This window comes from Silurus aristotelis, assembly GCF_946808225.1.
Source record: "Silurus aristotelis genome assembly, chromosome: 29".
Lineage (NCBI taxonomy): Eukaryota > Metazoa > Chordata > Actinopteri > Siluriformes > Siluridae > Silurus > Silurus aristotelis.
In genome coordinates this window covers 980,054-997,712 of record NC_139602.1, presented here as the reverse complement: position 1 = coordinate 997,712, position 17,659 = coordinate 980,054, and the positions used below count along the sequence as shown (strand labels likewise).

At 40.6% G+C, this 17,659-nt stretch overlaps 1 protein-coding gene across 8 annotated transcripts in view; it reads left to right on the top strand.

Moving 5' to 3' along the window:
- scml4 (Scm polycomb group protein like 4) overlaps nt 1-17,628 on the top strand; it is a 23,424-nt gene extending 5,796 nt beyond the window's left edge. For 2 of the 8 annotated variants that reach the window (XM_083535728.1, XM_083535730.1), the window contains 7 exons: nt 4,250-4,476; nt 5,443-5,572; nt 9,539-9,739; nt 9,945-10,148; nt 12,863-13,069; nt 13,173-13,318; nt 13,543-17,628. In XM_083535728.1, coding sequence (XP_083391854.1) covers nt 4,255-4,476; nt 5,443-5,572; nt 9,539-9,739; nt 9,945-10,148; nt 12,863-13,069; nt 13,173-13,318; nt 13,543-13,668 — 1,236 coding nt within the window. In that variant the 5' untranslated portion in view covers nt 4,250-4,254 and the 3' untranslated portion in view covers nt 13,669-17,628. Of the gene's footprint in view, nt 1-1,086; nt 1,770-4,249; nt 4,477-5,442; nt 5,573-9,538; nt 9,740-9,944; nt 10,149-12,862; nt 13,070-13,172; nt 13,319-13,542 lie in introns of those variants that run through there. The other 6 variants (XR_014532535.1, XR_014532536.1, XR_014532534.1 and 3 more) reach the window with 6 other exon arrangements.
- The last annotated feature ends 31 nt before the right edge of the window (nt 17,629-17,659 follow it).

Sequence of the window (17,659 nt, the reverse complement as noted above, 5' to 3'; positions counted from 1 at the left end):
GTTGGTATTTACCACCAGCTGCTCTCCAGTGTGTGGGATTAATCTGGGGATAAGTACAGAACGACTTGAGGGCAGGTCAGCTGGGTTTTAGCGTGTTCACGTCTCTAACCTTTTACTGCTGCACGCTGTCTTAATCCAGGTCACCCCCGTGTGGTGCACCATCAATATCTTTCCATAAGGCGTAATTATTAGAATATATATATATATCGAATTTACAAGGGGACACGATTTTTGTCTTCACATATTATTTTATTTGTATTTAATTTCCTTTTGTTATTAAATTTTATTTATATTTGCAGTTTTTTTTATTTTATTTTATTATTTGATTTATATTTGATTACATTTTATTAATATTTAATTTTGATATTTTTTCACTTTTTTATTTGTATTTCAATTTTATTTTATTTTGCTATTTTATTTAATTTATTTTTTTATTGCATTTTAGTTATATTTAACTTTTTTATTGTATTTGCATTTTATTTTTCAGTTTTGTATTAATTTATTTGTTTGGTTGTATTTAAAATAATATGCAAATATACATATAAATATTTATTGTTATATTGTTTTTTTAATTTTATTTTACAAACCGCTCCAGATTTTAAGTTGGATATTTTTATTTTATTTATGTATGATCACATCACTTTATGAAAATATAATAAATATCCTCTCCTGTATTTTCTTTCATTAAAAAAATAATAATAAATTACCAGAAGTATGTGCACCCCTGACCATCACACCTTTGTTGAACATCTCATTATTTATTTCCTCTTATGTATTATAATAGGAGGATTTCCACTACATTTGGGGGCCGAACATTATGTGAGATCAGGTGCTGATGTTGGAGGAGGTCAGGTTAGGTGTGAGAAGGATAGGGGGGTCAGGGCTCTGCATGTGTAGAGCACTCGAGTTCTTCTAGTGCAACCTTAAGACCAACACTCCATGTCTTCATAGCTTTGTGCAGATGAAGACACATGAAGACATGAAGAACATTGTGAAGATGAAACATTCTGGAGATAATTTCAGACTCATACTGGAAAACATTTGCTATTTTTATTTTAATAAAAAAAATTTACTTAACGTTTTATTTCTTGATTTATTTTTGGTCGTGTTGATGTATATCCAGGGGGCTGGATTGCATTGGAGCTCGGTGGAAGGATGTTAGGAGCCTAGTTGCCATGACTACCAAAAATAAATAAATAAAAAAGAAAGAAATAAAAAAAAAAAAAAAAGAAAAAAGAAAAAGAGGGACAGTAGTTTGAGGCGCGTAACGGAGGAGTCGGGAGCGCGCAACGGGAGACACGGAAGCAACGATTTTCCGGATCTCGGTGCACGGGGGAGCGCGCAGAATCAGCAGCAGCAGCCGGCGGTGTCGGAACCTGAGTGCGCGGTTCGTGAACGTGCAGCAGCATACAGCGGTGTCGGAACATGAGCTCGGTCAGAAGCGCAGTAGTACCAGGCAGTATGAAAACCTGAGGTCGGTCGGGAACGCGCAGCAGTCAGCAGTTTCGGAACCAGAGCGCGGTTCGAGAACGCGCACCTCTGCCGGCAGTGTCGGAACCTGCGCACGGTCGGGAGCGCGCACCAGCCCCAGCCGGCGGTGTCGGAGCCTGTGCGCGGTTCGGGAGCGGAATCGAGGCCAGTCGGCACGGAAGGACGCAGGGATCAAAGGATCTGCTTTTTTTATTCTATTTTTTTTCTGATTATTTGTTTGATGTTCGGTTTCGCGGTTGTACATGCCGACAGGACCGCGCTCTGACATTCACTGCCTGGTACGTGCGTCTCCAAATATCCAACAATTATATATATATATATACATTATTGTTGTGTGTAATATATATATTTTTTTACGGAGGAAGGAAGGGAATCGCGTCACACTGCTCTCACACACACACACACACACACACCGTTTTTCCCTTTTGACGCGCTATTTTTATTCGCTTTGTGCATATGCATGACATCTCCGCATGCGCTTCAGGGTTTTGCTGCGATTTGTTTATTTATTTTTTTATTTATTTATCGTTTAATCCAAACGATTAATCGTGATTGGAAATCATTAATTAATCGGTGCTGTCGTGGTGTGAACGGTGACATGGAAATGACGCGCAGGTGAATATATATATATACTTTATTGTATTCTGACCTGGGTGTGATTGATTAATTGATTGATTGATTAATTGATTGATTGATTGATTGATTGATTGATTCATTTTATATATAAATTTTAATATATACATAATTCAGGTTTTATGTACACTTTTTGTAATTATGCATTAATTGTTTATTTATTTATTTATTTATCTATTTATTTATTTATTTATTTATTTATTTATTCATTTATTCATTCATTTATTTATTTGTTAGTCAACTTGCACAGGCATTCAATAACATTATTTTATTTGATATATATCGTAGTTTTTATTATTATTTTATTAACATTTTTTAACTTTTCTGTACAATGTTGTGGTCTTTTTTATTTGTTTTTTTTTTTTAATTCACTGACACCCCCCCACCCCCAATATATTTTAGATATATTTATACAGGATGTATAAATGTATGTATGAACCCAGTGCTTTGATCAACTCAGCATTTATTCAGCGAGACATTTGGATAGAAATCAGTACGAAAGAGCGATTGCATAACGAAGGGATTCTCTGTCTTCTTCTTCTTCTTCTTCTTCTTTTAATTGTGATTTGAAAGTGTTTCATGTGATTCATCAGATAAAAAAATTCTTATTTTTTTATATCCTAAAAAGTCTTGGCACTTTTGTTTGTCCCTACATGAGGAATTTCTGAGCGATGGAAAGAGAGATTTAAGGAGCGAGGAGAAACAGAGAGAGAGAGAGAGAGAGAGAGAGAGAGAGAGAGAGAGAGAGAGAGAGAGAGAGGGAAGCCGTCCATCAGGAATCCGGAGGCCAGGCCCCGCAGCTGGAGGGGGAGGGGTGGAAACAAGTGAAGGATGGGGGAAGGGGATGAGAGTGTGTGTGTGTGTGTGTGTGTGTGTGTGTGTGTGTGTGTGTGTGTGTGTGTGTGTGTGAGAGATGCTTTATGTGGCTTCTAGATGCCGTAGTATTTCTGCTTCCAGTTTGTTTATGGTTTGATTGGATACGCATCATCCTGGATCACATGAGCGCTTAGTTCTGTAGAAGGAACAGTTTCAGGTGTGTGATGTTCTGAATGTGTGGAAATACAGAATTTTACATGACTATCAGACTTTTTTAGGTTTTTTTTCTGGCTTGATTTTGTGTTTTGTGTAAAAGTTGATCTGAGATTAATTGGGCGGAGTAGCGATGGTGGTGGAACTGATAATGGAGCTGATGATGGTATTTGTGGTGAGGCTGGTGGTGCTACTGATGGTGGTACTCATAGTGGGGTTGATGAAGGTGATAATTGTTTTTATCATGATGCTGGTGGTGGTGATAGCGGTGGTGCTGAGGAAAGTGCAGATGATGGTGCTGATGATGAGGCTGATGGTGGTGCTGTTGGAGGTGCTGATGAGGTTGATGGCAATGCTGTTGGTGGTGGTGGTGTTAATAGTAGTACTAATGAAGGTGCTGATGATGGTGCTGATGGAGGTGATGATAATTGTTTTAATCGTGGTGCTGATGGTGGTGCTGATGGAGGTGCTGATGAAGTTGATGGCGATGCTGTTGGTGGTGGTGGTGTTAATAGTAGTACTGATGTTGGTACGGATGAAGGTGCTGATGAAGGTAATGATAATTGTTTTGATCATGGTGCTGATGATGAGGCTGATGGAGGTGCTGATGAGGTTAATGGCGATGCTGGTGGTGGTGGTGTTAATAGTAGTACTGATGTTGGTATGGATGAAGGTGCTGATGATGGTGCTGATAATTGTTTTGATCATGGTACTGATGATGAGGCTAATGGTGGTGCTGTTGGTGGTGCTGATGAGGTTGATGGCGATGCTGTTGGTGGTGTTAATAGTAGTACTGATGAAGATGCTGATGAAGGTGATGATAATTGTTTTAATCGTGGTGCTGATGAGGTTGATGGCAATCCTGCTGGCAGTGATGTAAATAGTGGTACTTATGTTGTAACTGACAAAGGTGCTGATGGTGGTGCTTGTTGATAAACCTGCTGCTGATGCTGAATTACAGTGTTATTGCTCGTGTTATGCACTGGGTTCAATGTGCTAAGACGGCGTGAATCCGTTTTTTTTGCCGAAGCTCAGAATGTGGATTTGTCCATGCGTCCATCCCCTCTTAAGCTCTCTTTTCTCCACTTGGTTGCAGGTCTGATGAGTATTCCTACAGCAGCATCTGGACAGACAGGGGGCGGAGACATGCAGTCACCTGGGGCAATAAGCCCGTCCTTTCTCCCACCCCCATCCGGAAAGATTCCAGGTCGCAAGAGGGGACGGCCGCCGCTCAAAAGGCATCCGGAATATCAGGGTCGCTACCCAGAATCCCTCCCTCCCATCAAAGTGCCTAAGAAGAGAGGGAGGAAGCCTGGATTCAAGGTCAGCCTGAGTGTGTGTGTGTGTGTGTGTGTGTGTGTGTGTGTGTGTGTGTGTGTGTGTGTGTGTGTGTGTGTGTGTGTGTATGGGTTGAGTAGCTATAATTCATTTAGAATCAGATGAAGAGGTTTTGATATACAGTATGGTTCGTATATTTGTGACCCATTTTCCCTTTTTCAGACGCATCTAATGAAACACTCGAGATTGAAAGGAAGGGAGGTGTGTGAGTGTGTGTGAGTGTGTGTGTGTGTGTGTGTGTGTGTGTGTGTGTGTGTGTGTGTGTGTGGTTTCACAGTGACTGATGTATCTGCAGTCTGTGCTCTAGAGTGAGATATTTTTAGCTATGTCTGCCAGCCTCATACTACTACTGCAGATCTTTTGAGTCTAAAGAGAGGAAATAAGAGACATACCTTTGTTATGATGATGGTGTGTGTGTGTGTGTGTGTGTGTGTGTGTGTGTGTGTGTGTGTGTGTGTGTGTGTGTGAAGAAAGAATTTTCTATATTTTTAAACCATTTTAAGTTCTTATTCTTCTAAATGTGTTTACTGGTAGGGGTTTCTCTCAGGGTTTCTTTCAAGGTATTTTTTAAGGTTCCTCCAAAGGTTCCTCCAAAGGTTCCTCAAAAGGTTCCTCTCAAGTTTCCACTCAAGGTTTCTTTCAAGGTTCTTTTCAAGGTTCCTCTCAAGTTTTTTTTCAGGGTTCCTCTTAAGGTTCCTCTTGAAGATTTTTCTATGGCATCTTCTCAGGCTTACTCATTACAGCTTTAAATCTGCACTTATTATCTACATCTACTGGATGTTCGAAAGTATTGCAACACCATATGTGTTTCTTCTCCAAACTGTTACCAAAAAGTGAAGGTCCAAAATTGTATATGTATGTTGGTATATTGGTCTATGTAAAGATCACTAAGGTATTGTGTGTGTGTGTGTGTGTGTGTCTGTGTGTGTGTGTGTGTGTGTGTGTGTGTAGCTGAAATCCAGGTTGGCGATGACTCCGCTGGCTATCTCACCTCCCAGCAGCACTCCAGAACCAGACATGAGCTCCATCCCTCAAGATGCTGCTACTGTTCCACATTCTGCCACACCAGAGGTCCTCACAGGTAACACACATGTTGTAAAGTGCATTACAGATGTGCAGCGATGTGGTTAAGTGCATTACAGATGTGCAGCGATGTAGTGAAGTGCAGTGGAGATGTGCAGTGATGTAGTGAAGTGCAGTACAGATGTGCAGCGATGTAGTGAATTGCAGTACAGATGTGCAGGGATGTATTGAAGTGCAGTACAGATGTGCAGCGATGTAGTGAAGTGCAGTACAGATGTGCAGCAATGTAGTGAAGTGCAATACAGATGTGCAGCGATGTAGTGAAGTGCAATACAGATGTGCAGCGATGTAGTGAAGTGCAGTACAGATGTGCATTGATGTAGTGAAGTGCAGTACAGATGTGCAGCGATGTAGTGAAGTGCAGTACAGATGTGCAGCGATGTAGTGAATTGCAGTACAGATGTGCAGGGATGTATTGAAGTGCAGTACAGATGTGCATTGATATAGTGAAGTGCAGTACAGATGTGCAGCGATGTAGTGAAGTGCAGTACAGATGTGCATTGATGTAGTGAAGTGCAGTACAGATGTGCAGCGATGTAGTGAAGTGCAGTACAGATGTGCAGCGATGTAGTGAAGTGCAGTACAGATGTGCAGCGATGTAGTGAATTGCAGTACAGATGTGCAGGGATGTATTGAAGTGCAGTACAGATGTGCATTGATATAGTGAAGTGCAGTACAGATGTGCAGCGATGTAGTGAAGTGCACTACAGATGTGCAGCGATGTAGTGAAGTGCAGTACAGATGTGCAGTGATGTAGTGAAGTGCAGTATAGATTTGCAGTGATGTAGTGAAGTGCAGTACAGATGTGCAGTGATGAAAAGAAGTGCAGTACAGATGTGTGTTTTCAGTCAGACCTAAATGATTTGTAGGCAGAAGGAAATATTTGTCAGGGAGCACCCTGCTTCTTCTCATGTGCGTGCCCCGCCCATCCGGAGCTCCTCGCCATCATACTGATTCCACACACCTGTCCCTCGTTACACACACACACAGCACATAAGCACTTCACACACCCCACTCCAGCGTCCGTTATTGTCTCAGTTGGACTCTGTGTGTTCGTTCTCCGTCAGTGTTTTTCATTAAACTCTGTTTGCTGGTCACTCCGCTTCCGCCTCGTTCACTCCCGCCTAACAATATTTCCCTGATAACATAATTTTCATACGTAATTCGGTGAACTTGGCTCAACCATAGCGATGGCAAGACTTCATTCATCCTTGTTCTCATTTTATTAATGGCACGATTTTAGAAAAGTCTGATCGTGGTTAGGATTTTTTTTTAACACATACACATACTCATTATCTTAGAGGTCGTGACCTCTACGAAAGAGAAAATATCACAGTGAGATACAGAGTGTGTGAGTGGGCATAATTATTATTTTAAAGGTTAATAGTCTTGACTGTCTCTGAGGGCATTGCCGATTTTAAAGCCTTTATCTCCTAATTAATCATTCGATTCATTTACACATTCCAGTCGTTGCTAATTAAGATATTAACCCACATCCACGGTATAAATCAGGTCTTATAACTGCAATAATCACACCACATTCCTGGATCTCCATCACACACGATCAAATCCTGCCTTTTACACTGTACTGGATTTGTATGGTGCACCCAAGCATCTGTTTTCCAGACTTGATCTGGTTCTGAGTGAACTCTAGCATGGACAAGAGCATGGACAAAAATATTGGGAAACCTGACTTTTCCACCCATATGTTGCTTCTTTTCCAAACTTTTCTAACAAATTTGGAGGAACCCAATTGTATCGGACGTCTTTGGATGTTGTAGCATGAAATTATCTCTTCATTTGAACCAGGAGACCAATGAAGATCTTCTTTTCATGGGTTAAATGTATGTGGAAGAGCTCAAACCCTATTGAACACCTTTGGGATGAATGTGAACACCACCCCAGGCCTCCTCACCTCTCCCTCACCTACAGCAGTACCATTTTACGACTTATGACTCCAGAACTCGAATTGAACACCCGTTGATCTCAGGCTTAAAGGAAACGTGGTTTTAATATATCAGGTGTCTGACCGGAGCAGAGAGCCAGTGTAACACTTTTTTCAGCCTGATTTGGGCGTCACAAATCGATTTTCCGAATAGGCTCATCTCCAGCTGCTCCAGTTGTCATTTGATTTGATGATTGCCGGTTTTAGTCTTATTATCATTTTAGTTTATTTCATTTCTGTATGTTTAATCTTCATCTTTTGAAAATGATGACATACGGTTTGTATTTCGTTTTTGTCGGGTCGTTATACACTAAATTCCCTGTGATCTTTGTTGAATTCTTTGTAGAAATAAAACGATTCGATTAAATCCAAAATAATTATTAAGGGTATGATGAAAACATTTATTTATTTTTTTATTCGCATTGGACACAATTTTAAACCTTATTAAAACATTTACAAGCTCCCAAAAAATAAATAAAAAAATAAAAAAATAAAGGGCGCCAATAATTTTGACAAAAAGAAAGCCTGAAAGCTTTATCCATTTATAAAATTCATAGAATTAGTAAGCAATGGCTTGTGGAAGAGTTTTTATTACTGTACAAGTGTGTGTGTGTGTGTGTGTGTGTGTGTGTGTGTGTGTGTGTGTGTGTGTGTGCCGTCTGGCCGTTTGTCTGACAGATGCCAAAGGAAATCCCAGAGCATGTCTCATGAAAGCAGCGATGCGGCACAGACAAGTGGGGCGGAATGTGTGTGTGTGTGTGTGTGTGTGTGTGTGTGTGTGTGTGTGTGTGTGTGTGTGTGTGTGTGTGTGTGTGTGTGTGTGTGTGTAAAAAGAGGGATGCTGAGTGATTGGGGGATTCCTGCACACACTCTTTGAGGCTTGTTCTTCCATTAACTCAACCCCCCCCACTTTCATATTGAGACGCTTTGTAGCCAAACATGACTTCTCTGCCATTAGATCATCATCCTGTGTATTTGGAGACGCTCATTCGGAGTGTTTATTGCTTTGTCTGGCTCCATCGGTGATTCGCCTAATCGCTATCCACAGGAGGACGTCGCCGGCTGATGCAGCATAAAGACGCCACTGAAGGCTCCTGTAGGGCTGGTGGAGGCTTTTAGGAATATATTATTTCACTTTGACTGCACTGTTGAACTATAAGTGTGTGCTATAAAATAATTACTAGTTAGTAGCAGTATGTGTGTTTCACCCCCAGTCCTTCAGTGATGTTCTACCTGAACCAATCCACCTCTTAATCCCATCAGAATAGAAAACATCAGTATTATAGAGAAGTGCAGTAGAACAGAGCGCAGCATCACACTCAGGATCTCATACAGTGAGAATCAATTCATCACTAAAGCAAGAAACCCAATGATCACAATACAACACGTCTCCTTTCACTGGAGCCACAACTGCACCTCCACACACATCATCTCCAGCAGAAGCATCGATATTCACCTCCTCAAATCACCTCGTGCATTTTTTCATGCTTTTTATGGTTTTCCTGGAGATTTGAAATGAAGGCAAGTTGTGTGTTTTTGTGCCGGAAAGATAACACAAAAGTATAAACGGTTGAAACTCGTGAAAAAAAAAGTGCGAACGAATCGTTTTCTTCTCCTCTGTCAGTCATTGTGAAATAAAAAAAACAAAAACAAAACAGTTATTAAATACACATGATTACATTTGAGCTAGTGCAGTTTGCTACAGATTCGTTTTGCATGCTCTGACTGGTGCATCCAATCAAATGACTTGAAAATGCAGAGGTTATTGGGCGCCTGCTAGAGGGCCTCGGAGTCAGCAAGTCGCAATCTGATTTTGCACAACAACAAAAAAAAGCAGACCCTGGCAACATGTGATGTGATTTCTGAAATCTGATTGGATAAAATAACAGTGTAGACAGACACACATTGAAGCACATCTTACATTAGACTGTTGGCAACAATTTAATATTTATGGATAAAAAAGGCCCTGATTGGCCACCATTGCTTCTACTAATGCAATATTTTTCTCTCTCTGTCTAGTGTGTATCTACGTGAACAAACAGGTGAACACCGGCCCTAACCTGGACCGACAGAAAGTCATGCAACTTCCCGATCACCTAGGCCCAGCACGGCCGTCCGTGGTGCTGCAGCAGGCCGTGCAGGGTTGCATCGATAGCGCTTACCAGCAGAAAACGGTCTTCACGCTGCTCACACAGGGCTATGGAGGAGAGAAGATATCAGGTTACACACATTCACACACACACTGGCATGCGAAGGCAGCGCTAATGGCGAGCTCAAATACCCTCTGTTTGCAAAATGTCAGGCTCAACTGAGACACACGCCTTTGTTTCGGACAAGCTCCGCCTACTGCACATGTGCAGGTTTCTAGGGTTAAAATCTCGTGTGCAATTTTGGTAACTTTCGTCTTTCTGTGTCGTCCCTGTAGCCACCTTTGACGGCAAGCAGCACCTTCTGAGTCTGCCGGTGGTGAACAGTGTCGGTTACGTCCTTCGCTTCCTAAAAAAGCTCTGCCGGAGCCTTCTGTGTGAGAACCTGTTCAGCGATCAGCCAATCGCACCTTCATCCTCGCCTTCATCCTCTTCTTCCTCGGCCCACACAGACAAGCATTCAGACGGACAATCCAAGTCGAGTGAGTTTAGTGCGGATATTTTTCTGTTTTGGCCACCAGAATATACATTTTTGCATCTATATTAGTCCTGATACGTTTCTCTTTGACGAGTGATCCAGTGGCAGCAATGGCAAGCACAAAACTCCATGAGAGCTCATGAGAAACACACCACAAACAAACCTTGGCTTTAGTTTTTGCAGTGTGTCCAGCACAGTTGGCTCTAGGTGGACGGTGTTAGCTGTTTTTTGGCCGATTCTGCGCATCTAATTGATGGCGTAGCTCTTCGGCAAGCAAGAGAACTCAATTTGGCTATTCAGCTGAGCACCTAAGAAAAAACAAACTGCCGAAAGCAAAAATACAGAGGGAACTTTAAATTTCTTTGATTGTTTTTTGGCAAACAGTGTAATTCTTGGTCCAGGGGTCAAGTCGTCCTTGCAAATCAGTTTAATACTTACATGTGGAGATCTTTTGACATGCCTGAGCCCTTGTAATTGCTTATCAGAAAGGGGATAATCACCTCTTGAGTGTTCTTTTCTGCAGTTGTAATGGATGTAGTGGATGTAGTGGTGGCCTCAACGGATTTGGAAACAGCAGGGGAAGAGATTTATGAGGTTCAGGATGATGCAACTCCTTTATAAATGTTGGTTTCTGGGGAGATGTTCCCATAATAATGAAGCCTCCTCTTGGCAGTAATTAGATTTATAAGTGGAATGTTGTCTTGGGAGTGTCACAGGTGTTTAGCCTCGTGTGTGTGTGTGTGTGTGTGTGTGTGTGTGTGTGTGTGTGTGTGTGTGTGTGTGTGTGTGTGTGTGTGTTCATACATGTTTAACAACGGATGCAGAACATCCATTAGTGCAATGAGATTCACTGTTAATCTCCTTTGTGTTTTCCATCCCACTTCTCTCACTGATCCAAACAATATCTCTTGGTTTTTATGTGATTTTTGAACATTTGCACATGTATTTAGAAATTATTAATAAGTATCAATAATATGAGCATTATGCATGTAATTAGACTCAACAAATAACATGTTTAGGGCTCATCATTTACATTTCCATCCTTCTGCAAATGCTCCACAGTGTTTCCATAAAAAAAAACAAAAAAAAAAAACGGTTATCTATGTGCTTGTCAATTAGGTCAAGGACTAATAATAGCATAAAGCTAAAATACTATTAGCTGGAACAGCCAGGGAACATTCATCCCACCACCTGGGTGCTGGAATTGAGGAGCATTGTGTCTTCCTTGTATGTTGAGGGATGATGGGGGTGTGCACAAATGTCTTCATTCCATCCATATATCATTTACACTGAGATCTTAGCAGAACCTTGAGTGCCTGTGGTAGGGAAGAAGAAGATGTGTTGAGTGTCATTAGCAAAGCTCATGTCTTGGTAGAAGAGACAGAAGAGCCTCTTGGTCTTTGAATGTGCTGTGATGTGAGTTTTCTTTTGTTGAAGGCTGATGGAAATGAGGACCAATGATTGAAAGGCATCCAAATGCATTTGAAGTCAGACTTGTTTGAATCTTAGCGAGATCTTGCTAATGCCTAAGGTATCTGGAGCAGAGTTCTTCAAGAAGGGAATCATCTCAGCTGTTTTGAGGGTCTTCATCAGATGAACTTTTGTCATAGAGTTTTTTTTAAAAGGAGGCGATTTTGCAGCAGGAGCATTGTGTTAAAAATGGGATCCAGTTTTTTGCAGGATCTTTTGTGCAGAAAGAAAACAAATGTGACAGAAACAGGAAGAGAAGAATAGTTGTGGCGTCTGGGTATGGAGCTAGCAGGGATGGAGTGGCAGATTAAGCAAAATCAGGAAAGAAGGTAATGAAGGAAGTGAAGGGTTTGAAGTCAAGTTGAAGGGTCTTCTGGAATGTCACAGTGTTGAATGCGAAATTTGACAGTATTAACGGAGAACAGTGCAAAATTGTTATTTCTGCTATTTTCCTGTGCTGATTCAGCGAGAGGGGAAGAAGGAGACAGGGTGTGGAAAGGTTTTTAGATTGTGAGAAGCCAAAGAGGAAGAAGAGTTCAAGTGGAGGTTAGAACAACTTGGAGAGAAATATGAACCGTTGGTGGCATGAAAGGCAGGAATAGAGAGTTTGATTAATAAAATTGGATGATCTGGAAAAAGTGAAGACCAGCTGAAGACCAGGTCCAAAAAATTTTTTTTTTTTACCTTGGGGTTGATGTTGAATATCAAAGTTTATGTTTCTGAGGCTATGTCAACAAAAAATCTAAAAACGCTCCACTTTCATTTTGACTCGTTTCCCAAAAGATGCTGAAACCGAAACGTCGGAAAACGTTAATGAGTAAAACATAAGACGCTTCGACTTGCTGTTTATTCACTTTCCAGCTCTTGGAAAAGTCGCGCCAATGATTTAAAATGCGTCATCGTTTTGATCCACAGTGCGAGCCGTCTCAGATGGACCGAAGACCAAAACGAAGAGAAGAATATGCATTTTTTCTAACAAAAACTTATTAGCGTAGACATGGCCTGAGTAGAGCAAGGAGAAATGAAGGCCATAAGTAGGAGAAATGTCCAGTAAAAGGTGTTCCAGGGAGCTGATGAATTACAGTAATGGAAACTCACTGGGTAAGATGTTGAGATGGTGTTCTCACGTCTCACGAGGTGTTCTCAGAGGCAAACCGAAATCTGTTTCCACTCTTGGCAGTTTCTCTCTATAAGCACAAATATAATTCAAGTTTCTCGACAATTGCAATGTTTTCTTGTCTTGTGTAGCAGACTCTTTGGTGGATGATTACCACTCGGAACCAATGGAGTCCAAGCGCTACTCTGTCGACCATACTGACACGCCCTTTGGCGTGATGTCATCACCGTACATCGCCTCAAAATCCAACTACGGCTTCCGCTCTGGTGCCGCCTACTCTGGGGGCATTTGCAGACCAGCGGCCAGCCCCAGTTCATTCCAGGAAGGAAACAGAAGTGGTAAGAGGATCAGAAGCTTCTGTATTAAACTGTAGGAATGGTAGATTGACCGTAATCTTTCAAACTAAATCTCTGCTTTGGTCTTTCTTCTGTCTCTGTTCAGCCTATAGTCCATCTCCAGAGGCAGGCGAGGCGAAGCCACCTCCAAGTAAAGACCCGTCTCGGTGGAGTGTAGAAGAAGTGGTGTGGTTTATCAAAGACGCAGATCCTCAGGCCCTTGGTCCACATGTGGAACTCTTTCGGAAACATGTGAGTGCGGTTTTGTGGCATCTCAAACTAGGCGAGCTCATAAACAAGATATATAGAAGAACATATGTGAAGAACATAGGAGAACATACACAGGCCATTATGTTAAGATTATGAATGTTCATCCCTTAGTTCATGATCTAGCACAAGAATGTTTCTTTAAAATGTGTGAAACTCTGAAGAAGAATTATTTGAAAGCATTCGCTGGATGTGTGCCTGTATTGCAGGAGATCGACGGAGATGCTCTTCTGCTGCTGAAAAGCGACATGATCATGAAGTACCTTGGACTCAAGTTGGGCCCGGCTCTCAAACTCTGCTACCACATAGACAAGTTAAAACAGACCAAGTTTTAAATGCTTCTCAACACCTCCACAACACACACACACTTGAGTACAGATATGCGTATATATTGATCCCACAAACACACACGTTCTCTCACCTGGAGACGGACCACTTCACAATATCAAGACATAATTTGTTCTTTGTACACATTTTTTGGATAACAATATGAAGATTTTTGAACTGACTGTTCATGATTTGTCATGGACCAGACCCGTACATGGTTCTTTAGACTTCCCATAATTCATGGATCTTTGGCCACCTTGTGGTGTAATCGAGACATTGCAGCTCCCTATGACCGCTGGATTTAATTTCTCCAAGAGCAGCTAAACAAGACTTGATCATGTGTGTGTATACATATATATATATATATATATATATATATATATATATATATATATATATATATATACTACTGTACAGTGCGCATCTCAAATACGTTCAAACACACAACAGGGCTCAAAACATCTCCGTAACCAGCGATAAACAGGCACCGAGACAAACCGTGGACCAATCAAGAAATTCAGTGTGTCTTTGCACAAGTTACACATCAATTCCCGAAATCTCGGCACAATCCCAGTCCAACTGAAAGGACCAAAATCCATGTGGACCCACGGCAAGTTTCTTTACTGAACCACACACACACACACACACACACACACACACACACCTACCTGCCTAAGTTCCGTAAGATATATCTATTACAGAAAACACTAATGTTCAATCTTTGGAAAATAGTGCATATAGTAAGATATGGACCGTGAGGTCAAAGGTTTTTGGACACCCGACCATTAAGCTTGCCATGTCATTTTTTTTGAGCATCCCATTCCACATTTAGTCTCCATTCACTCTTATAATGAGCTCCACGACTCTTGGAAGATGTTCCACTAGATTCTGGAGAGATTTGTGTGAGATTCATTCAGGAAAAAGGTGAGAATGGGGAGAATCATCCTAAAAGGTGTTCAATGGGGTTTGAGCTCTATAGCAGATATGTTAGATCTTCCACATACTTCCACTCAACCCATGGAAAGCAGATCTTCATTGAGCTTGTTTCGTGCATAGCTTTGAATCTCCTAGTTCAAGTGGATGGAAAAGTTAGGTGTCCCAACACTTTTGGCCAATTATGGAAGTATCATATAAACAACTCTGTTTACTATTAAAGTGTCAATTTTATACTGTATTGCATTAATAGCTGGTAAATTTGGAAGCTAGCATGCCGACCAAATCCCGACTTGACCTTCAGTACGTTTTTTAAAAATTTGTATTTTATAATTTGTTTTTAATTTTGCCTTCATAGTTTTTTTTTACTTTGATTTTTATTGCAAAGTGACTCAAGCGTCTGAGTTTTTGTTTGTTTTTCAGCAGAGAGCTGAAAAATTGCGGCAATGAAACGCAAGTGAAAAATCAATTCCTTCTTGTAAATACAACAATATAATCAAGCCGAAGCCACAGGCGTTCCTCGCCCTTCCAGAACGACCAGCACCGTTCCTGAAAAAAAAAAAAACAATCGATGCTGACGACGTTTATGGTAGAAAATCTCTTCCTGTAACGCGGTCTATTTTTTCAACCGGAACATTCTTAACCTCCTGAGGGTCATGCATGCAAACCTCTGTCTTCATCTCAGACCACAGCGTTTTCAAAAAAGAGGTGCACGTTTGAGAAGCACACTTTGAGTTTTCTTTTGATTCTTTAAACATTTCGGTGTTGATGTTTTGTTCCAGAAGTACATTTTGTTTCTTTAAAACTATCTATGGTAGAACCTGAACCTCCTGCAAGAGGTAACCAGGGATTTGGACCATCATCATGATGTCATCAGTCGGAAGACAGCACTGCAGGATCAGTGATCCAGATGCATATTTTATATGTATTTTTCGCTGATGTTACAAAAAGCCAAAATGTTTATATATTGCCAAAAGTTTGTGGACACCTGTTCATAGGATTCCACATTATAATTCCCTCACTCTTCTGCTCTACTAGATATGTCACTAGGTGCCTGCGGACATTAGCCACAAGGGTGTTAGTAAAATCAGGTACTGATGTAGGTGAGTTGAGGAGGTCTGGGTTCAGTCAGTGTTCACATTCATCTCAAAGGTGTTCAGTAGGGTTTGAGATAAGAGTTTTATAGCAGGAGATCTTCCTCTCCAAACCATGTAAACCATATCTTCATGGAGCTGGCTTTGTGCACATGGAACAGGTTTGTGTTTCTAAGTTCATGTGAACGCCACATTTATTATACCGCATCCAAAGACAGGTTTGGAGAAGAATCACATTTGGCAGGAAAGGTCAGGTGTCCCAATACTTTTGACAATATAGTGTGTGTGTGTGTGTATGTGTGTATATATATATATATATATATATATATATATATATATATATATATATATATATATATATATATATATATATATATATATATATATATATAAAATGCCTGAATGACTAAGGGATTTTTTACGTGTTACCTCATTTCTGTACCCCAGGGAAACAAGACATGGAAACATCAGTTCCTGGCAAGTGCTTTGCATTATTAATATATATATATTTTTTTTTATTGTTTTTTTTATTATTATTATTATTTTTTTATTTTTTATTATTGTGTATAATGTTCCTTTTACATATTTTCCCTAATTGTCTGAGTAGGAGGGCCGATAATTCAGGACGGCACATTCTTTCAAAAGGTCACACAAGACGTACCATGAGTTTATATACACTGAATGGTCAAAACTTTGTGAACACCTTTACCATAAGACTGTTCTGTGCATCTTTTTTGAACATCCCATTCCACATTTAGTCTCCATTTGCTTTTATAATGAGCTCCACTCTTCCCATCTTCTGGGAAAATGTTCCGCTCGATTTTATGGAGGTTTGTGAGAGATTTCTATTCAGCCATAAAGGGGGAAAGTCAGGTACTGATGTAGGTGAGGAGGTCTGGGGTGGTGTGAAAAAAATCATCTCAAAGGTGTTTAGCAGGGTTTGAGCTCTAGAGCAGACCACTCAAGCAGATCTTGAGGTGGTTTTGCGCCCAGGAGCATTGTCATGCTGAAACAGGTTTGGGTTTCCTAAGTTCCCTTCTGGTGAAGGAAAAATTCATTGCTTCCGCATAGAAAGATGGAGTTGGAGTTACAGTTGTGTTTGTCGAGCTATGAAGAAAAAGCACATATGGGTGGCAAAGTAAGGTGTCCCAATACTTTTGCTCATATAGTGTAAGTTTTTCCAGGTGTTTCAGGTTACTTTTAATGTTCCTTACTACATGTCACTGAACATAGCTCATGTACTGTACACCATACTGTAACTAGAAGGAGAGGGTAAGCAGTTGGTTGTAGAGTCATACCTGACTTTTGAAATATTTAGATAGGAGAATTAAATGTACAGCTTACTGTAAAATAGTTTGGGAAAAAAATCATAAAGGTGCTGTTTTCTTTTGTTTTGTTTTTTAATCAGGAAGGCATCGTACTTCACCCTTGGTGCTGGTATGCCTCTGTAACAGTCTGGTTTGTATAAGCCTTATTAAAGGGCATTTCTGTTGGAGTTCCTACAGTTGGAGAACATCTTCATGTCCTCCTGAACTTTGTCGTCACTTTTCCATGTCATATTTTGTATAATACATCGTGTAAATGTTCATGTTTACGAATGCAACTATAGACAGAGTCGCCCGGTGATGTTTAGAGATATATTTAACTCAAAGACAATGTTTTGTGTGTGTGTGTGTGTGTGTGAGTGTGTGTGGGGAGGCTGCAACATAAATCATTCTTTTTTTGGTGCTATAATATGATTGTATTTAATGACTAATTTGACCCACAGCTTGTTTTATTTCCCCTCTTTGTTGATTTCTACAGTGTGGCTTCAGTCAGTGTTGTGAAATGTTGTGATCGCAGGCAGGCCACTGGTCCGGTCTGTGTGTTTGTGAGATGATTATACAGTATACAAAGAATTACAGAAGCACCCAAATAAAGCATTAATGACTAAACACTTAACACCTCCTCGGTTTACTAATCTGAATCACAC